Source organism: Choristoneura fumiferana, chromosome 15 (assembly GCF_025370935.1).
Source record: "Choristoneura fumiferana chromosome 15, NRCan_CFum_1, whole genome shotgun sequence".
Lineage (NCBI taxonomy): Eukaryota > Metazoa > Arthropoda > Insecta > Lepidoptera > Tortricidae > Choristoneura > Choristoneura fumiferana.
In genome coordinates this window covers 13,165,363-13,187,950 of record NC_133486.1, presented here as the reverse complement: position 1 = coordinate 13,187,950, position 22,588 = coordinate 13,165,363, and the positions used below count along the sequence as shown (strand labels likewise).

The following is a 22,588-nucleotide window of genomic DNA, read 5'->3' as shown; positions in this document are numbered from 1 at the left end:
TTACCAGTTTAATAAAATTGAATTACTATATCGTTTTCACGTTGTTATGTTACAGAACATTAATTATATTACGGAGCAATATAATACTATCAGTATTAGCTGTAGAAAGTAACGTAGGTGTTATAAAAATGCCTTGGTAATTGTGCTGTATTGTGTTTTATTGCATTAACTGCAGTGTTATTTACTAGCACGAACCAGCGGGTGCATTGCTCGATTATGCAGATTGCAGTCTTGGTTACTTTTATAATATATATAATATTCCATTATTCGCTACGCATCGATAAAGCTAAGTTTAAGTATCCTTTGAAGTACGCTATATGACTGTAGGTAAGGGTTTTTGATAGTGCTAACATATTTTGATCCACCAACGAGATGGACGAATGACCTGGTTAAAGCCGCGGGTTCACGGTGGATGCAGGCCGCTTCCGACCGAAGCAACTGGGGTATGTGGAGGCCTATGTCCAACAATAGACGTCCTACGGTTTATATGATGATTATTGAACATTTGGTTCCTCTGACTATTTTAACAAACTTTTATTTAACTCGCGATGTTTTTCCGTTGATTCAAGTCAAATCTTGCAAATCTAATTCTACTCAATTTCAATGGTTGGATTGGCTTGAATTTTTGCCAAATAGTTTAGTGACGATGCAAGTTTATTTAATCGTATGGCGTAAAACATTAAACAATAAAACAATTACACTAAAGAAAGAAACTACAAACTAGCTATAAATCCACATTCAGGGTCCCAAGCCACGAGATTGTGTCAGGTGTCAGATTGTACAGATCTCCAGGGGAGCCCGAGTATGAGTGTAGAGGGCAGCGCTGTACAATGTGCTCCATAGTTTGAGCCTAATCGCCGCATTCGCAGAGGGCCGAGTCCCGCCGACCCCACTTGTGTCGAAAGTAGTGACAGCGTCCGTGTCCTGTTGACAGTCTGTTTAAGCGGCACCAGAGGTTGCGTGGTAGACTGAAACCATCTGGTTTAACCGTGGGGTATATAGTTTGCAAGTAAGCGTAAACCACACATTAGACCGGCAGCGGGCCGGGTCAGGTGTGTGGCGGGCCTATTTCCATGGCTGTATAAACAACATCACAGTGACGTCCGCGCACGACCCGCCCCGCGCCTGGGGGGCTACTACGAAATTCGAAAATCGAAATTCGTATCGTACCGTCCCTCTCACTGTCGTATTAAATAATATAAGCATAAGCGGGACGGCAAGATACGAAGTTCGAATTTTGTACTTCGTAGTATAGGGCCTGTTTCGCATCCGCCGTCGGTATGATGTTCATATAAAGCCACATAAATAGGCCCGCTGCACTCCCGACCCGACCCGCTGCCGTCCTATGTGTGGTACAGTCAACAAAGATATCATTTATTAGAAACGAACTTTTGAATAAAAACTTATTAAGTAACAATCTTCAAATGAAAAAGTGAACCTCGACTTTGACTAAATTATCTAAAAGCTGAGCAAACTTTTTCTTGACTTTGAATTGAATTTAAACGCGAACTCATTACAGGTAGAGCCGGAAAAATGCAGGGCTCTTCAGCCAGATAGACTCGCCTTTTTAGCTCGCACACCCCTATTCCTCTTTTTACTACCTCTTCACATGTTCCTTAGCTTTAACTGACGAACACATTTCCAGGTCATCGTAGAGTCGCACAAGGAGCTGCGATGCCCGGAATGCCGCGTGCTGGTGGAGGCCAAGGTCGAGGAGCTGCCCCCCAACGTGCTCCTCATGAGGATCCTCGAGGGCATGCGGAACAACGCGCCGAGAAAGCTGCAGCCGAGGACTAGACATGCGCAGGTATTGGTCCTTCTCAAAGAAACGAATATGATCAGTCCATACTTAACATGTCGCTCTCGCGTCGGTCTAGACCAAAGACGACATGCACGACGGCATGTGCACAGGCAATATGCCAAAGTTCGTCTGGAAGCGCAGGCCTGATGAAGACTTTGCTGGTAATTTATTAAGTAGTTTATAGCAAACAATTAATACAATGTTTCTTGTGTCTCACACTGAGGCTACGTTTCCACCAGAGATGTGCGGAATGTGTTTTTCTTGAACCAATACAAACGCTTCATTTACCTGTCCTCGCACAGCACTGCTCTGGTGGAAACAGGTGAGCGGAGTGAGGCGAGGTAAATGAAGCGTTCTTATTGGTTCATGAAAAACACTTTCCTCGCAAGACATCCTCGCACATCTCTGGTTTTTAATTATTGATCAAATTCAAATTCAAATTCAAATGATTTATTCAGTAAATAGGCCGCAATGGGCACTTTTACACGTCATTTTTTAAACTACCGGCGCTTTCGGAAAGACCATCATTGCCAAGAAGTGCGCCGCAAGAAACTTGGCAGAAAGTCATTTTTTCATAATAAGTGATATAATTACAAATAAAATACTTAAAAACTATATTATACAATTAAAGAAAAAAAAATACAAAATCAGAAATGATACCGGAAACTGGTGTTACTGGACGTAATTTGAAAACTGTCAATGTGTCCCTTAAGCGGTTCATACATTTTCGCCACCTTTTGAAACATCTCTTCGGTAGTTAGCAGAATACATTCGCAATTTCGCAAAGTTACAGGTGCGACGAACAAACAGAATACTGGCAAATATCGACACGCCTCCTAATCAACTAAAACAGCTGACTACTAATACCATTGACTGGATGTCTATATTTATACTGTACCTACTCGCATGGCGGATAATCGATCCGTATTTACGAATCGTGTTTATTTACTCTAGCCAATCGTCATACAAATGTTTACTAGAATGAATCATTACTTTTGCAACGGCTTTGTAAAACCTGTGTCACACCTGAGGCCGTATTGTCTAACGTTTCTGACGTTCGCGATCGCAATCGAGTGACAGTTTTTGTATGCGAAAACTGTCATTAGATTGTGATCTCGAGTGTCAGAAGCGTCAGGCAATACGGCCTCTGGAGGTAGCTTATGTAGCTCTCTCCAGGCAGAGCCAAAAAAGTGCAAAATTCGAACTTATATTATTTAAATAAGATAGTGAGAGGGACGGTGCGATACGAACTTCGATTTTCGAAATTTTCGTAGTAGCCCCTCAGATGCCTGGGGACCGAACTCCGAAAGAAGAGCGTCGGAATTTTATTTGTGCGTCCGAGTTGAGAAACTTCGATAGCGATGCAGGATGACGCAGTTGTTCTGTGGGACAACCAGATGGCGCTAGGATTAGCTATTAAGGTTGGAAACGCGAACCGAGGACTCAATATTTAGCATGAAAGGTTGCGTACCTTATTGGCGTAAGTAGCGCGATAGTGGACGTGATGAGTGTAGCGGATTAGTTTATGCCTGTATCCTGTTGATATTGTTCAGACAACATGTTAATATAACTTTACTCACTTTTTAAGTTATCACGGATGCAACATGAGCTCTGATCGAACTTTCAAATTTTATCATTTCTATCACTTTACAAATTCAAAAACGAATTTAGGTTCAAGAGTAGTTTCATTTTCAATATATTTTCAAAAAAGAACCAATTGCTTACTGTGACTCAAAAATCGATATTGATCACAGTGTACATATAGCGTAATCGCCCTTTGCTGTATAGGGATCTGAAACCATTCCATAAGGGTTAAGACGCTCCCCCTGCCTGGAAAAATGGAGATGTAGGAATTCAATTGTTTACTTACCAAATGTTCTTTATATTGACGTTCTTTTCAGGGTCAACCACAACAGAGCGGGCAATCCGCTCGCGACGGCAAGCAGCTTCCGCCTCACGGACGAGCCCTGTATGACTATATCTCCAAAGAACCTGGGTAAGTCATCATCATCATCGTCTCAGCGCTCAGGCCTGAAATATCCGTTTTTCTAAAGTGTATTTTTCGCAAAATGTCTGCTTTTCAGAATGTCAACACGCCTTTTGCATAATGTCAGCTTCTCAAAATGTCAGATATTTAAAATTGCCTGCCTCCAAGAATGGCAGTTTTTGTGTAATGTTCGCTTTTCAAAAAGTGCTTATTCTCAAAATGTCTGCAACCTCAAAATATCCGCCTTCTTATAACGTTGGCATTTCAGAAAAGTCTTATTCCCAAAATGTCTCCAATCATGGTCTTCAAATTGCATCTAAATCGGTTCAGCGGTTTAGCCGTGAAAGAGTAACAGACAGACAGTCTGAGTTACTTTCGGATTTTTTTAGCATTGATTTTAGTAAAAAACTAATTGTACGAAAATCCCTTCGTTTGGGTACGAAACCGGTTGAAAACGAAAAATATTAAAAAGCAGACATGGGAAAACAAACATAACAAGACTATAGCCTATTTAAAAAAGTGAACATAACGGGAAAGCAGAAATTATGTTAATGCTAATATTATAGGAATGTAAACATTATGCATAGGCGACTTCCTGAGATTGTACACATTTTAAATAGCAGACATTTTGAGAAAGCTGACAAAATAGAAGTGCTAACATTGTGAAAACGCAGAAGTTTTGAGACTTGTACATTTTAGGAAAACAGACATTTTAGGCCTGAGCCGTCTCAGCCCTAGGACATACTGATACACAAAAATCTCAAAAATGTATCTTTATCAAAAGGCTAAACTTTAGCCGCTACGTACAGCTAATTTAATTACTAGAATATTACATGAAAATAATGTGTTTAATTTTTTGTTTTCAGCGACTTATCTTTCAAGAAAGGCGACACTGTTCTACTTCAGAAGAAGCTCGACGCTTTCTGGTACCAGGGAGAGACCTCTGGCAGGACCGGAGTCTTCCCTATTACGTATCTACAGGTAAACTACACTTTATTTGCTCGATTTGTACATCTGTTTGGGGGATACGTAAGTCTCCATGGTCGTAAGCGTTCACAAGTATCTGGCTACCTTGTACGTCGATCAAGAGAACTGTAAGCAAAATATTTTTCAAGGGATTTGCCATGTATTTGATTACCGAACAAGGAGATCGTCTACATACCTGCCATGTCTTAGTCAACTTCCACATTGGCAGAATCATCAAAAAGCTGATGTAGCCACCTATTCCTAAATTTGAACTGAATTGATTGACTTGAATATTGAAAGTGAAAGAACTACTGTGAATCATCTGGCTTCTCAAGCAGATATTATGCCCTTTCAGTTAGCCTTCAAACTTAGCAATTCTATTTTATAATTGTAGTTCTCATGACAATACAGAGCTGATCTGATGATAGTAACGGAAACTAAACGGAACTCCGAAATAGAACAATGTAACCTTACTATGTTTTGCAATCTGGTGATAATACAATAATCTGGCAACAACATCCTTTTGGTCCAGCAAAGATCGTCTCCACAGGAATGAACTCCTCAACGGTTAATGGTATTGACTTGAAATTTGGCACAGAAATGTAGTAAACAAAACCACGTTCTCGTTTGACAGGTCGTGATACCTTTGCCAGTGCCGACAGCACTATGCAAAGCACTCTACGACTTCCGAATGTCGGCGCCCGACGAAGAAGGCTGCCTCGCCTTCGATAAAGGTAACTATAGCCTTCATTATTATCTGCACTACATACAAGATATTTTAAAATGAAACCAGAGTATTTTAGCAGGCTCGCACAGAAAAAGGCAAAGTGGTGTAAAAATGAAGAGCCTTTACTAAGCAGTAGGTGCATGTAGGCTGATTTTGATGATTGATTTTAGCAGATAATTCAGCCATACCTACTTCACTTTTTTTTGTATGAGCCACAAATGTCTAATAGCAAAGGTTGGGGGGTCTGCAGCATTGATTGACATTAAAATTCATAATTAATTCATGACTTGTGTGCGACACATTACAAGCTCTTGATTTATATACTGGGAACCTTGGACAACCCAATAGTATTCTTTTCTTATTAAAATAAATAAAAATACCGTAAGTATTACTATTTCATTGTTTTTTTTATTTAATTGATTATTATTGTTATCATTGTATTAATTTCCTTTTTTTGTTATTTTATGTATTTAATTTGACATTTTTGATTTTATTCAGTTTAGATTTATCTTTTGTTTATAAGGTAATGTGTAAGTGTTAAAATTGTAAATTTATTAATTTTTAATTGTCCAAATAAAGATTTGATCAGCTATTTCAGTATATGTATAAAATTTACTAAATCCTTTGTTTGTTTGTTGTTTGTAGGTGCAATAATAACGGTGCACAGACGTGTGGATGAGAACTGGGCGGAGGGGCGGCTGGAGCAGCGCGTGGGCATCTTCCCCATCGCCTTTGTGGAGCTCAACCAGCCCGCCCGCCATCTCGTCAACAGGTCAGCCGCACTGCCTACATCCATTCAGACGCATTAAGAAATTGGAATACCCCTCGGAATGAGCGATAAGGGGCCATTCATAAATCACAACCACGTCTTGTCAGAATTTCGATAAAAAAATCCCAGTCCTGTCCCATACCCCATGAGGATGTTTTTTTTTTTCTAGTCTATACCCATAGTCTCTCAAGTAATATATTTGCCAAAATGTGTTTTCTCTGGCTAAAATTCGATAACAAGCGTTTTCCCAGAGATAAGACCAAGCTGGATCGATTTTTCATCCCCAAACACCCAAATTTAATCGATATCGTTGGAGTCGTTTCTGAGATAATGACTATATATATTTGTACAAGAATTGCTCGTTTAAAGTTATTAGATAGTTTTTTTTTTAATAAGATTGCTGAGACTTGCAGCATACGATGTTAAATTTAATCGTCTTTCTAATTCGTATTTCTAATTGCGTAAATATGACTAAAATATGTTGTTACAGCACCCCCTTGAACCGCCCCGTGCCGCCCTTGCCGGAACACGCTAGAGCGGGACAGTCTGACCATAGACACCACGCACAGGTACTAAAAAAATCTATTAAATATAAGAATTTAACATACATAATGTAAAGTTGTACAGTTGTGACTGGACAAGGTGAACTGAGGACTGAAGACAGCTTAAAATTCTTAAATAATTTATTGAATCAGGCGTTACTTTGCGGAGGTCCATATCAATGAACTAAAATAATTTCGGCTTGGATCTAATTTCAGCAATGGTAGTTAATAAAACATGCCTTGACAGTAAATAAATAAAAATCAAGGTAATTTTGAAGGACGGTTAAAAAATTTATTAATATTTTGTGGGTAGTTTTGTTTTGTTTCATAAAACGTATGTGGGTACTTGGGGAGTTACAGTGACAAGTTAAAACGGTGGTTGTGGTTGTGGTTCGTTAGTCTAACAACTGGTAGCATGGTGTACGGTTGTGTCACTCTGAAGATGAGCTCTGGTTGAGTTCGAAACGCGTCAGTGTAGTGTGGTGGTGGTGATAGATGGGTTTGTGTGATTTGTGTGTGTTCTTACAGTGTGGAGGTGGAGGAACTGCTTGAACACGCATATTTTGCATAAGCTTAGCTATCGTAAGGTCGCGGGTGAGCAAGGAAATTATTTTAGTTCATTAAAATTCTTATTTTCTAATTTCTTAGTAGTTCCATAAGCCATTATATTGTCTAACGCACTCTAAGGGCGGTTTCGGACTGAAGTTTTTTCTGCGCGTGTACGTTCGTATTTGGCATACGCGCTTACACGCGCGCTAGAATGAACCGAATGCGCGTGTACCCATTCCTGTGTGCACAACGCTCGAATAAAACAAAACTGCACCTGTACGCGCGAATACGCGCTTCCAAATACGAGTTTATACGCCTAAATAAAACGTTAGTCTGAAACCGCCCTAAATAATCGTATTCATTATTTCTTTCTGCCGCAGTATTGGAAAAAGAAAGAAAGATATAGTGAATGCGATGCAAGCGCCCGCGCAATTAAGCTGATCACTCAGATCACTGCATTATTTTAAAGGATTCCGAGTTAAAATTTATTTACAGTAAAAAAAAGCAATAGATAAAAAGTTTATTTTTCTAATTTTTAGCACTCCCACCGCTACCAACCCATGTCGATGTCAACGCCCACTACGGGGCAGGGCAACTACCAAAACATGGCCACCATGAGCCAGTCCCATCCAAACTACCACGCGACCCACATGATCCCGCAACCGCAAATAATGGTGCCACAACCAGCACCCCACGTCATATCCCACGGGGGCGTCGTCACCGCCTCCCCAAGGAACATAATAGAGCCCGCCCAAACGAAACACTCTCTAGACCTTATACACTTCACGAACATGCACAACAAGTCCTCCCACCAAGGCACGATGGGCATACAAAGCGTCTCACGCATTGGCGAAAACTACGACCGACTGCGAGCAGTCAAATATGACAGCTACAACTCAACCCCTGTACACAAAAACGAGACTACATATCAGAACGTGAGAACACACGAACACTTCCCTGTATCCGTGGCTAACTTCAACGCGAACAACGTCAGCTCAGACTCTAGTTCAAGCGTGAACACAGCCTCTGTTGTCAGTTCAACCACTACACCCAACACTAGTTCGGATACTAGCACGTGTGAAAGCGCCGAGCCTAGTTTACCGAGCTCCCCAGACAATAACACTGAACGCAATGCCACTGTGGTTGCGTCCAACACGACCCAACAAAACGCGACGGAAGAAGAAACGAACGAAAACCCGGATTCATCGCTCAATGCCTCCATGGGCGTGCTGAGTTTGAACGAGAGTTCAACCGCTACGAATACTTCTCTAAACGTTTCTTTACCGCCAGCAGAAAGCCCGAAACTAAACGCGTCTGCCAACAGCACTCAGAATCATAACGATATCGAAGCTACAAGCAGTGAAAGACTCGACGCGCCGTCGTCGTCTAAAGTGGTCGCGCGTTCTAGTGGGCCTGATTCCTTGTTGAACTTCGGGCTAGGTTTGCAGGCTGCTTTGTCGCCCTCACATGGGAAGGACGGGAACTATATGGTGGCGAGAAACCACAGAGATCACCATCATAGAGAGAAGCGGCATAGTTTGACTCCGTCGTCGCATTTGCAAGGGAATCATACGACGCAGAACAGGTGAGTGAATCCTACTAATATTGTAATATTATATATAAGTGCGAAAGTTTGAATGTTTGTTACTCCTAGACGCAAAAAGAGCTCTACGGATTCGGATGGAATTTACCGCACAGATTGTTTATAACCTAGATTAAACACATGGCAAACATACAACATGTACCTACATGTCATCGCATAAGATAGTGGGCGAATTCTTTGCAGATGAAGAAACGGGCAAATTGTAAAGTCAAATCTAAGTTCTGGGAACTAACAGAATCTTCTACATGATAACAAAATTTGCCTATAAAAATCATACAGAATAAACGTTCGAATAATGGCCCCTTGCAAGTCTCGCATTGCTCGGTTTGCAAGCCCCCTCGTCTGGCTGTTCCCTACTTTCCGGGCGTCGTCAATAATGTACCATATGTCTCCCCAGACACTCTGCGGAGATCCTGGCGACGAGTCTTCTGGACCAGTCGGCGGAGGACCGCGGCGAGCGGCGTCGCCGGCGCGAGCGCGAGCGCTCCGGCGAGCGGCCGCTGCCCGCCGCCTACATCGCGCTGTACCCGTATAAGCCGCAGAAACACGACGAGCTCGAGCTCAAGAAGGGAGGTCAGTGCGCTCACGCAACTGGACGCTTGATATTGCGGTGTCGTATCCACTGTTAACTTATACTCAGCGGCACAAAATTGGGATGTCCCAATTTTTGACAACATATAATAAATCGGAAACCATTTGGAGAAAACAGGCTTCGTGAAGCATTTTCAGAAATCAGGTTCCAAAAATGTGATAAACTGATTTAAATAAACAAAATAAAACTATTTGTCATGGTTCATTTAGGACCCTACACCGTGCTTGAATTATTGTCAAATTGTAATGCCACAGATTATGTTATGTACGACCTGAATTTTTCCAGGCAATGGTATGTGGCTGTCTCACTGTAACGTCATCCAGCGTATTAAGTAAAAAAATAAATACTTATCCAAATTCAAAATCAATGAAAATGGTATATTAAAATATCCTATTCTTTCCAAAAATAAGATAAAAACTATAGGTTATTTTTTTTGGTGCATCCCAATTGGCCCACTCTACGTATAAATTACCCATTACTGCATGGAGGGCCAGATTTTTTTACCGCTCAGTATATCTAAACAAATTTAAAGAGCAAATATTATTATTTGAGTACGTGTTTGTTTTTTATGCGGGACAGCTTAAAATAACTACGTGCCTAAATGAAAATATATATACCTGTAGAAAGCTATATCGGCGAGTAGCACCGGCTAATATTTATTCCGGAAAATTCGTATGTTGACACTGACTTTTAGATGTTATGGCATTTTTTTTAACGCATTTATGTCAGTTTTGCTCTTCAAAAGGCTGAAAAAATGCCCCTGAGAATTGCATTGTCTATGGGCCCCTACATCATTAATCCGGCCCTGGTTATATGTTTGTTTGTTTGTACCCAGGCATATACATAGTGACGGAGCGCTGCCGGGACGGCTGGTACAAGGGCCGGTCGGAGCGCTCGCAGCGCTGCGGTGTGTTCCCCGGAAACTACGTGGCGCGACCCAAACACGACAAGACTCAGGTACCGACAGACGACCATTAATGAACTAGAAACAGGGTCAATCAACATTTTAGTTTTGGTTTTATTGTTATTCTGTTACGTAGCTCAGGAGATATTGACACGGCCGAAGTTACAAAAATATGTATACACGACCTTAATGTTAAGTGCATAAACGACCTTAATATTTGTGAGTATGTCAAAGTCATTAAAATTCAACCCGTGAAATACGTTATTGAGTAGTAACTCCAATGGTCAACTGTGGTCTTCATCATCAGTTCCACATCACCAAATGATGATTTTCAAGAGTAAATGCACGAGTTGCTACTAAATATATCCAATTTACTATAGGTGTCCCTACAACATTTGAAGAGTTCCCTCGATTTAATTAAGATCCAATCATCAGATCCTGATTTGGTGCTTATGGGACCTAATTGAAGACATTCCTAGACGAACGCAAAAAAAAATTCAAATCGGTTCATAAATGACGGAGTTCTGAGGTAACTAACATTAAAAAAAAAAAATTACAACCTAATTGATAACCGCCTCCTTTTTTGAAGTCGGTTAAAAATTTCAAGGTAGTTTTATGTGACGATTGAAGTTTGTTTATTTTTGTGGGTAGTTTTTTGAGAAAAATAAAGTGGGTACTTGGGAAATTACAGTGACAAATTAAAAGGTTTATTTGGTTTGTTAGTCTAACATCTGGTAGATGGTGAACGGTTGCGTTGCTCTGAAGATGAGCTCTGGTTGAGTTCGAAACGCATCAGTGTAGTGTGGTGGTGGTGATAGATGGGTTTGTGTGTATTTGTGTGTGTTCTTACAGTGCAGGAACTGCATGAACACACATTTCTGAGTGACATGCTGACGGTACTTTTGCGACCTAAATATGCGTGCTTCTACGTCTGAGTCTAACGGGGAACTGAATGACCAATAACAACTACTTTATGCGTGTATGCCGTCTGTATTCTAAATTGCGCATGTGCGTAAATGCGGTGGTAGGGTGCGTCATTTTTAATTAGACAAGCTCTACGAGGAGCATAAATTGCTTAGCAACTGTGTTAAAATAATTAAACCCGTGAAATACTTGTTATTGAGTAGTACCTAACTCCGGTGGTCAACTGTGGTCTTCACTTGTCTTTATCATTAGTTCCACTTCATCAAATGATGATGTTCAGGAGCAAATGCACGAGTTACTACTTAATATATCCAAGTTAGGGCAGTCGCGCGAGCAGAGCGGTGGCGCGTAGTGTGCGTGTTGCGGCAGCCGCCGAGTCGCGTTCGCGTGCTCCTGAGAAGAAGGGCTACGAAATAGCCCGAAACATGTCGAGCTAAACTCGGATTAAGACGTGAGTTATCCGTTACAATATCATTTAATATGAGTGAGTCTCACGGTAGTCATGTTCAAAATATCCAAATTACCTTAGGTGTCCCTACAATATTTGAAGAGCTCCCTCGATATCCTTAGGATCCAATCATCAGATCCTGATTTTGTGCCTATGAGACTTAATTAAAGGTATTCCTAAACAAACGAAAAAAAAATAATTATCGGTTCATAAATGACGGAGTTCTGAGGTAACAGCCAAAAAATACAACGGAATTGATAACCTCCTCCTTTTCCTTTAAGTCGCTTAAAAAACGAGCTGTCATTATCAATATATGACACGTCATTGAAACGTTAGATGTAAGAAGTGATCCGTCTAAACGCCAGTTGTCTATATACAAACGTGCATCTGACATTGCATCACGCGAGCCAACCAATCCCTGCTTTGTTTCTGAATTTTAACCAATCAACAAGCACGTCTATTTGCAACCTTGAAATTGATTCGTATTTGAATCATAAGTCGTTTTGTTTTTAGGTATGGCCACTTTTTCTGTGGAATTTGTTCTGAGTTACGCTTCCTGACTTATTATTTGTTCGTTGGTGTGCACCCATATATGTAGGCATGTGTAGGTATTTATTTATTTATTTTTCATGTATTGCTTCGGTGAATTAAAAATTTCGGTGCTTTTATCTTTCCATTGTAATGTCTACTCTTGTTTCTTATGTCCTTTTAATCGTTCAAAGGTTAACTGGGAGAGATCCCTTTAAGGGATAAGTTCGCCTTTGTGCATCTCTTTCTCTTGTTAACAGTTATTTCTATATGTTTTATGTACAATAAAAAGTTACGTAAAATAATAACATAAAAACGTGATCTATCAATTAACACCAACTAAAGCAAAGAGCCATATTCTCATAACAATAATAAAGCCAGAGGCGGTATTGCTTAATGTTTCTGAATCTCACGATCGCAATCAAATGACAGTTTTTGTATGCGAAATCTGTCATTTGATTGCGATCGCGAGCGTCAGAAACATTAGGCAATACGGCCTCTGCACCAAGTTAATTCCAAGTTACCCTTCAGGGCCAAAGTGCCCCGACCTTACCCCGGGCTGACCTGTAAGCCATACTGATGAGCATAAATCGTTATCGCGGGAGCAAAAACAATTTGACAGAACTGACAGATTATGACAAATAAGTAATAACAGAAGTGACACTTACATCGAGCAACATTTTATGCCTACGAGTTCAAAATGTATTAACTTTATTTCTAACATCAGACCTCCATACCTGACTTGATTGATAGTACATACTTAAAAAGATAAATTAACTTTTCAGTCACTTTTCCTATTTGACACTGTCATTTATTAATTATTCATAATAATAATTGTGTTAACAACATAATTAAGGAAAAAAACGTGCGATGAATTTGTGGAGTTATGGATAAAGGATTATCCTGAATTACAGGTTCGCGATACAAAATTATATTGCTCTAAGTACAACGTTAGTTTGTGTCAAACAAAATCTTCTGTGGTAATTTGTAGGCTGAATATATCTGTTTTAATAAATAGACATTCTGTTGTATCTATTCTTTAACTGATTTGTTATTGCTCCCGCGATAACGATGTATGCTGATGAGTGTCGTGTTTCAGGTGGCGGCCCCGACGCCGGCGCCGGCGCCGGTCCCGGCTGCGCCCGCGCCGCCCGACGCGCCGCCGAGAGCCAACAGCCCGCTTAACGCACCAGGTAGACCATTATTATTTGGTTACACTAGAGCCGCTCAAAACGCGACGCGGCACCATTGTCCCCAAAGTCATTGCTTTGGAGATTTATGGCTGCTTGATTGATTCGCGCTTTCTGATCGAGATTATGGATGCAACGGTATATCGGATAACCCTGAAATATCGATATGTCGACACGAGATTTAAAAAAATCTAAATTCCTCCCTCAGCTTAGTTTTTTTAACAGCCTCAAATCTGAGAATACTTGCGAAGACGAGGCGGGGAGCTACTTTGAATTAAACCAGAGTAAACATTTACTCTCAACTTTTTCTCATTTGATGACGTGATGTACATACACCGATAATATACATATTATAGAAATCAACTCTGTATTATTATATTTTTTTAGCTCAACCTATGTCGTATCCTTGGAGTTCCGGTGCGCAAACGCAGCAGAACACGCCCAAATCAGAAGCAAAAGTAAGAACTACAAAATAACAATAGACTTCCACGACTTTTGATGTTATTTGTGTATCTGAGACTTTATTTGAAACGTATAATCAATCATTTTATTAAATTAATGAAAACGCTTAGTGTGAAACGGAAGAAAAACCTCTCGTTTTAGCCACATTTATTTTCAAATATACCTTCATTATTTCAAAAAATTCTTAGTGTGTTTTGCCAAGTCGGTAATTCTACTTGATCTCTAACTGTAGGTACACTCTCATTGGTCAGTTGCGCTTCGACGTTTTTAGAAGAAAGTCAATCTGACAGCAAAACTGCCAGTATTAAATTATCTAAATAGTATGCAACCTCGCTAAAAAGTTTAATTGGACATATAGACTAGGATTGTTTTTTTGGAATCTTTTTGTATTTTTCATTCAAACAAGCTGAGATGTGCATAGGGGAAATTCGTGTCTGTACCGTTGACCAGCAGTGGTGTAGCGGTATAGCACGCGGTACGGAATACCGAGGACCTGGGTTCGATTCCCAGTGCTGGTCTTATTTTTCTGGTTTTTCTGTGCATCTATATTTCAGTTTGTATTTTCAATATAGACTAGGTACAATAAAAAAGTGATTTAAAAACACAAACACAACCCGATTTAAAACACAATCGATTCAACTCGCGATTCTGAGAAGACTGTTTTGTGGTATTCAGTTATTTAATTAACACCTTGTATACGTATTTCCTTCCAGTCAAAAGACAAGAAGCCTGAGAAGTCCATATCAACGGGCGTGAGCCTGATGAAGCGTCTCGCTGCCATGAAGAAGTGCAAGTCTCCGCCGCCCGTCGGGTACAGCATGGACAATCCCGTGTTTGAGGACGCGCCGGGCTCCTCGCTGATGCTGCTGCCGGCTCAGCATCACCCTGTACACGTCAGGTAAGGTATAGAGGGTTGCCAGTTGGCAATACTGGCCAGTATTAATACTATTGAGTAGCTTAAGGGTCTCCCCAAACCTATTGACGCGAAATCGGCTTTAGCCCAGCAACAAACTCTTTATGTCCACGCAATAAGGGCCTGGACACATGTCGCCGGTACGGTGCCGTCTACGGTGTCACGGCGCGGCGCCGTCAAACGGCGTCGTGCCGAAACACGGTGCCGCGTACGGTGCCGTACACGGCGCCGCGAACGGCGTCGTACCACGGCGCGGTGCCGTGGTACGACGCCGTGCACGGTGCATCGCTTGGTAGTTTAACTAGTTTTCGTTTTGCTGCTGAACGCATAACACGCAAGTACAACCATCGGTTCAAATATACAAAACAGTTGTCGTTTTAAATATATACAAGTATACAGTTTTTGCCTTGACATGGACCAAGAAAAACGTATTCTCCTGCTCCTACTGCTAAGACGACGAATGAAGAAAAAACAGAAACGAAGATATTGGGTGAATCCATACATGTCTTTAATGAACCATGATGGAGGTCATTTTAAGAGAAAATATGAAGCACTGAAAATATGTGGGGATGACAAATTTTACGAGTATTTGAGAATGTCCATATCAACTTTTGAAGAACTGTTATCCAAGATAGCGAGTCGTATACAAAAGCAATACGTATTCAGAAAACCTGTTGAGCCTTTGGAAATGCTTGGATTAACTATAAGGTAAGAAATAAAATAATTAGTTATACATTGATTTGTTTATTTTTATCAAAGGAATAGTAATTTTCGTGATTGATCATGTTTTAAGAGAAGTCGTATTCGGATTCTTGTGTATCTGTGGAATTCGATAGAATCTGATCCAAATCTGGTGATGTTTCGCGGCGGCGATTTGTGCTTGACGTGGATGAATTATAAGTCGATTGATAGTTGGTAGCTTGTGCTTGATAATAATTACTATCGGATGTTGATGTCTGATACCCACTGTATGAGGGGCACGGTGGTGGATTAAAATCCGTTAAAATCTTTAAAACTCCACTTTGAAACATCAATGTCTGCTGGTCATTTAACTTGTTTAAAGACGGCAAAATAGCTTTAAAAAAATGACAGATGGCGATTTTCTGGAGCGGCTAATGTCTCAACAATTTTTCTCTCAAATTCATCGCAACTTGGTTTTCGTTTCCGCGTAACTGTACTTGTGGGTTGATATCGTGATCTTGTGTTTTGATTTTGAGATACTTCTTCTTCTTCTATACTAGAGTCAGTTAAATTTGGTGCATTTTTGTACAAAAACATGAGTTGTTTGTACAAATGATATTCTTTTATATATTTGGCACCAGCACCAGATTTCTTTGAAAGTTCCACCTTCTTCATATATTTCGTAAAATTATCTTTAACATTGGTCCATTTCTTTACTATTTCATTACCTGTAACAATCATAATAAAAAAAAGTTTGAAATAAAAAAAAACTAAAATGTAAAGTGTAATTATTTATGTTTCTTTTCCAGGTTTTTGGCAACGGGGAATTCATTTCGAGATATGGAATTCACAGATTATCGTGGAAAAACTACAATCGGGAAAATTGTACGAGAAGTTTGTCGTGCTATATGGGACATCCTTTTAAGTGAAAGCATGCTGAAAATATCCACAGAGCTAATGAAACAAATAGCTAAAGATTTTGACATAAAAACTAATTTCCCCAATTGCATGGGGGCATTGGATGGGAAGCATATTCGAATTTGCTGTCCTGCTCACAGTGGATCTCTTTTTTACAACTACAAAGGCTATAATTCTATAGTCTTGCTTGCATTGGTGGATTCTAAATATAGATTTGTATATGTCGATATAGGATCGTATGGAAAGGAATGTGATTCCACGATTTTTCACAATACAAAACTATACGAATTATTATTACAAAATCGACTGCCAGTACCAGCGTCAGAGCCTTTACCTGGGCTTGAAAAATCTGTTCCCTATGTTTTTATCGCTGATGAGGGCCTACCGTTAATGAACAATCTAATGCGTCCGTATCCAGGAAAACACCTGAGCTTAGAACAAAGAGTTTTCAACTATCGTTTGAGTCGAGCAAGAAGGTATGTCGAGTGTGCTTTCGGCATCTTCGCAAATAAATGGCGTGTATTTCACCGACCCTTAAATGTTCAATATAATTTTGCGACAGATATTATCAAAGCATGCTGTATTCTACACAATTTTGTTGTAGATCGAGATGGAATACGAAAGTCAGAGGAGTTATACATTGACGACTCCCTATTAAACATTCAACAAACAACGGATAATGTTTCCTTAACAAATCCAGTCAATATACGAGACGAATTCTGTAAATATTTCAACAGTGACGCCGGTGCTCTTAGTTGGCAACTAAGCAAAATATAACTGTGACAATGCATGGCCACTTACCCGCAAATTCTCTTACCCGCCTCTCTATAAAATATTAAAAAATCACAACTACCTACATCAAGAAAATTATAACCGATGCTAACTGGCTATTATTTCAAGACATCACATTTACATTTATTGTATTCACGTTATAATTCAGTTATAAAAAATAATATAAGTATACTAAAAATATATATATAAATAGTCTTACTTACCGATTTTTGTTTTTTCTTTTTTATCCTTTTCGTTGAAAGATGGAACAATATTTTGGCAGACGTCTTTCCAAGCTTCTGTTTTTAAAATTTTATTTTTATACTCCTCCTTCGTCTTGTCCCAAAGAACAGGACGAGCTTCCACTAAAGAAATTATAAAATCTACATCATAATCTTCAGCCATTTTTATGCACTATTTACTTGCGTGTTATGCGTTCAGCAGCAAAACGTAAACTAGTTAAACTACCAAGCGATGCACCGTGCACGGCGTCGTACACGGCACCGCGCCGTGGTACGACGCCGTTCGCGGCGCCGTGTACGGCACCGTACGCGGCACCGTGTTTCGGCACGACGCCGTTTGACGGCGCCGCGCCGTGACACCGTAGACGGCACCGTACCGGCGACATGTGTCCAGGCCCTAAGAGCGAAAAAGAAGTCGATCGACGCGAAACGACGCTTAGCGACGAGAAGACGTCTTTTTCGCTCTTATTGCGTGGACATAAAGCGTTTTTTGGTCGGCTTAAGCTGATTCCGCGTCGAAAGATTTGGGGAGACCCTAAGACATTCTGCATCACATGGTATATATAAGTCAGTGTTTTTTTTTTTGAGATACTGCCTTTTGGCTTTGGAGGGCAGAGTATGGGATAATACTTACTATATGGGCACTGTGACCGAAAGTGGGTCTTTGCCTCCAACACTAGACTACGCCATACTTTATGATCTAGCCTTGGTTAGTCTTGTGGTTTGATCTATGGCCATAGTTCCATTGAGGCCTTGTTAAATTTCCTTTTAAATACTTTTACAGAAGGATTATTATATACTGAGCGGCAAAAAATCTGGCCCTCAAATGTATGCAAAATCGGTAATTTTGTATGAAGGGTATTATCATCTTGGACCTATATACCTCCTACTGCTGGGTATGTGCTTCTGCTCATAATAAAATAACTTGGACTGTAGTTCCCACGCGGGCCCAGTGCGGATTGGAAACTTCACACACACCATTGAACTGTTTCGCAGTTGAATGCTGATTTTCTCGCCATGTTTTCGTTCACGGAAATTTAATCCTTTAAACTCTAAGTTAGTCTGTTAAGACTGGATTGAAGCACATATCCAGTAGTGGGAGGTATATAGGCCGAAGATGGTAATAATCCTTCTGTAAAAGTTTTTAAAAGGAAATTTAACAAGCTGATTTGTGATGTGAAACTGGTTTAGTAAGGCAACAGCAATCGTCTCTTGACTTCCTAGTTAATTTTAAGTGTTATTTTTTCAAGTTATATTAAATTCTAAAATAACCCCACATATCCAGTCCCCTTCATTCCACTAGTGGGCTTTTCACGTTTGTCCCCGTCCTAGCATTGTGTGCATTATGTTGGTAGCATGTTTATATGTTAACTTGGGTACAGTCAAACAAACTGAATAATGTATGTACCAGGGTGGTGGAACCTTTGTGCTACTAATGTCATGTTGGCATCCCATACTTTTGTCAAGGGAATTTAATTGATTATTAAAAGGTTCTGACCTGGTACATGAATCAGTTTGTTCGACTGTACTCACAGACAGCTGAGATTATGGCCGCTTAAAACTTACGAAGATATTAAATATTTGAACACGCCCTTACGCTTGCGTTGTCCACTTATTAAAAAAAAATCCTGACGCTATTTCAACACAATAAATAAGTAATATTATGTTTAAATATATACAAAACCTTGTGATAAAAGTCAGATATTCTTTGTTGTTGGATCCAATAGAAAGTTTGGACGTAGCTACAAAATTACAATTTTATCCTCACAAGCTTTCCTGACGTTTTCCTGACGTCAATAAATTTTGGATGTTTTATGCAGTTTATGCTTTATGATCTCGTATTAGTGTTCATAATTTCTTGACAAAGTGATTTCTTGACAATTTCATGACGGGACAACTTTTTGAGAAACTCTTGTATTGTGGCAATAAAGTTGCGTTTACATATTTTTGAACGTTTCAATTCTCTGATATTCAATAGAAATTTAACGCCAACTGATCAGCTATCTGTGGGTTTTTCAATGTGATTATGTGACTCTAATTTTACCTACTACAAAATGGAGACTAAAATATTAAAACTAATTGACGTCTTTAAAAATTAAATGCATTGTACTTATGAGTTTATTTAAGAATTCGTAAAATTGGAGTTACGTTATTTTACAGCAGTCATGTCAAACTAAGAACAACGTAGGCCAAAAGTACGGTGACCATAGACATACATACTGAAAATCTTGTTAATAAAATAGTACTTTTAAAGGACAAGCATATTCATTTCCAACATAAAAGTACGAACATTAATTTATTCGATTTAACATTCTCCCTTCCTCCTTGATAAGATGTCGTGAGATCGCAATGTTGTACAGATCTATTGAATAATGTTTTGCCATCGTATTTTGTCGGAAATGTTCGTTTTTATCTAGCTATCTCAACTAGCTTACTCAAGTTTACTAAAGCCAGATAAATACGAACTTTTCCGACAAAATACGATGGCAAAACATTATTCAATACATCTGTACTGTTTCTTGCGAAAAAATAAATAATCGTGATACATATTTTCCGAACCCCCCCAACCTTGCGTGAATTTACGTAACCCTTTCCAAGTGTGGTCCAACGGCTTGGCTGTTTTCAATTGACTTACATTTTTATGTGTTTTCGTTTGACATGGCTGTATCAGAGATTATATGTGTGTCTAATGGATTGCTTCGTACTAACCTAGCACATTGTCACATGTTTGTTTTGGATTCACATGTTGGTAACTGCCACAAGCCGATGATATAACAAAAAATATTTATTCGCATTAAATCTGAGTATCAGAACGCGGTTAATATACGATCGAGTATTTGTCGAACCAGAGTAAGACAATAATTATAGGACCTCATAATTCATGCCCTCGTGTAATTTGCCAAGTGTTCCTTTTGAAGTACGGAAATTTTAAGTTTTTTTTTTTCGATGAATCTTACTGTAATAGCTGAAATAAACAAATTAATTTGCACAAGCAAGTATTAACAATATTTGTATTCTAAACGAGCGTTTATATGACAGGGCAAAAAGGAGCTTTATATTATGACAAATTAAAAACAGAGCTAAATTGTGAAAAAACACGATATGCGTCAATGTAGCAATAAAATAGTAACTATACTAGAATAACAGGATCGACCACAGTATGATAATTAAACGTTTTTGTTAGCCCTTGTAGTAAAATCACTGTAAGAACTAATTTATAAAAAAAAAAAACTAGTATTATACAGTCAGTTTGTCGCTAACAAGATTGCGTTAATGTAGCATTAAAATCCTACGAGTAACATAGGCAATAACATTCGTCAGGAGAGAGATTTCCCTTGTGTTAAACAACGGTGTTTTTTTTTTCGAGTTCGCATAATTATGCGTCATAATAATGTTTGTGATAATGTGTTGTTGGTCATAACTCTTTTTTTCTGAATCCATTAATTGTTCATATATAAAACAAACTTAACCTACAGTTTTCTACAGGATGACCATTTAAAATTTCTGAAAAATTACGGTTTCAGCCGAAAAAAAATTATGAGTAACAAAAATTCTGACAAACATTACGATATAACTTTCAACAATTATGCGACTAGATACGCACAGTTTTTTTTTTTAACATCATAAAATAGTTGAAACTTGAAACAATAGTGGAGGTGGGCAATCGATAGCATTGATGTAATATTGTCGGGTTGTGGCGCGGGTGCGGGCAGGTCGGGCTCGTGTCCGTCGCAGCTGCTGCGCGCGCTGCCGGCCAGCGCCACCGCCGGCGACCGCGCCAGGCACAAGGACCGCCTCGCGCAGCTCGACTCACGGCTCAGGTAGGGCCTCCCCAGAGGGACATCATCACATTTTGTCGTAACCCTTAATAAGGTAGAGGTTACATTGAGTTGGAAACTGAACCTTATTAATTTCTTGATACGTCACAATTTCCATTGTAGTTATTGAAAATACGACTAGCTTTAAAAATATTCTTTGTCAGGTATGTATTCGATAGCTGCTTTTGATTCTGTGATAGTATGCTCTAATAAATGGGGCCTTATTAAGGGTTAAACTGCATTGTTATGACATATTGTTATGTTATGTGTTTTGTTTGGCTTCGTTTTATTGTTCTGCAATCATTCCCGTATCCTTGTTTGCACTTACTAATTTACACATCATTTGCATAGACATCAGCATCCTCTAATTAATTAAATAAATAAATAAAATGCAGTTTAATTTTAATTTTACTTCTACAAGTTTTATATACCAACAGAGATTTCTTCCCTCGAAGCGTAACCGATTTTGACCAATATTTGATTTTCGCGTAAAATATTGCGTATGTGTTTTTTTTATGTCGATTAATTTATTAAATTGTATAGAAACGGAACATACAAACCAAGCTTTTTTGTTGACTGACAAGCGTATAATATAAAGCAGGTATCACAAAATGACTCCAGAGTATTTCTCAGCCATTGGGTAAGCAAGTTCAGCCCCCTTCTGGTCTTGTGAAAGTATTTCATGAATTTTTGATTGAAATTGAGAAAGAAAAAATCTCATAATAGCTCCTAGTTTGTACCATAATAAAATATCAAATTCAAATTTGACAAAAAAAATAACTATGAAATTAAACCATATTAAACTAACTATTACAATAATGACCATAGCTCAATAGGGATGTTGACTCCACCAATCAGCTGACGTACTTTTTATGAGCTGTCAAAGCACAATTCTCCCATAGAGTTTGAATGGAAATAGCAACTTATGACGTCACTTGTTCGCACACTCAATCAACTATTTATTTGTTTTAAAGCAACAAAAAATCTAATTTTGCAGTTAATCGAAAATTAATCTGGTTTTCAGGGCTAAAATAAAGCGTTTTTTTAACTGGAGTCGTGTCTTCGAATTATTTTTTAATGGTGTCAACTTCCCTATTGAACTTATTGATCGGAGTGTCCTGTTGACGTGCCATTTCGTCTAGCTTTTTATATTCCGTGGTTCAGAGTAACGCTTCGATGACGTGACATCATCTTGAATTTTATCGGTAAAAGAAATAACAGGTGCATTTACGTACTGGACTAAATATTCTGGA

The 22,588-nt window shown here is 39.2% G+C and overlaps 1 protein-coding gene and 1 pseudogene across 4 annotated transcripts in view; one reads left to right on the top strand and one right to left on the bottom strand.

Moving 5' to 3' along the window:
* POSH (SH3 domain containing ring finger posh) overlaps positions 1-22,588 on the top strand; it is a 57,474-nt gene that overhangs the window by 25,550 nt on the left and 9,336 nt on the right. For 2 of the 4 annotated variants that reach the window (XM_074098602.1, XM_074098601.1), the window contains exons 3-15: positions 1,646-1,807; positions 3,703-3,797; positions 4,655-4,769; positions 5,389-5,488; positions 6,127-6,253; positions 6,741-6,819; positions 7,881-8,926; positions 9,342-9,517; positions 10,372-10,493; positions 13,440-13,533; positions 13,918-13,988; positions 14,706-14,890; positions 21,231-21,338. In XM_074098602.1, the coding sequence (XP_073954703.1) occupies positions 1,646-1,807; positions 3,703-3,797; positions 4,655-4,769; positions 5,389-5,488; positions 6,127-6,253; positions 6,741-6,819; positions 7,881-8,926; positions 9,342-9,517; positions 10,372-10,493; positions 13,440-13,533; positions 13,918-13,988; positions 14,706-14,890; positions 21,231-21,338 (2,480 nt within the window). The remainder of the gene's footprint in view (positions 1-1,645; positions 1,808-3,702; positions 3,798-4,654; positions 4,770-5,388; positions 5,489-6,126; positions 6,254-6,740; positions 6,820-7,880; positions 8,927-9,341; positions 9,518-10,371; positions 10,494-13,439; positions 13,534-13,917; positions 13,989-14,705; positions 14,891-21,230; positions 21,339-22,588) is intronic. The other 2 variants (XM_074098604.1, XM_074098603.1) reach the window with 1 other exon arrangement.
* LOC141435786 (uncharacterized) lies at positions 15,622-17,913 on the bottom strand (annotated as a pseudogene).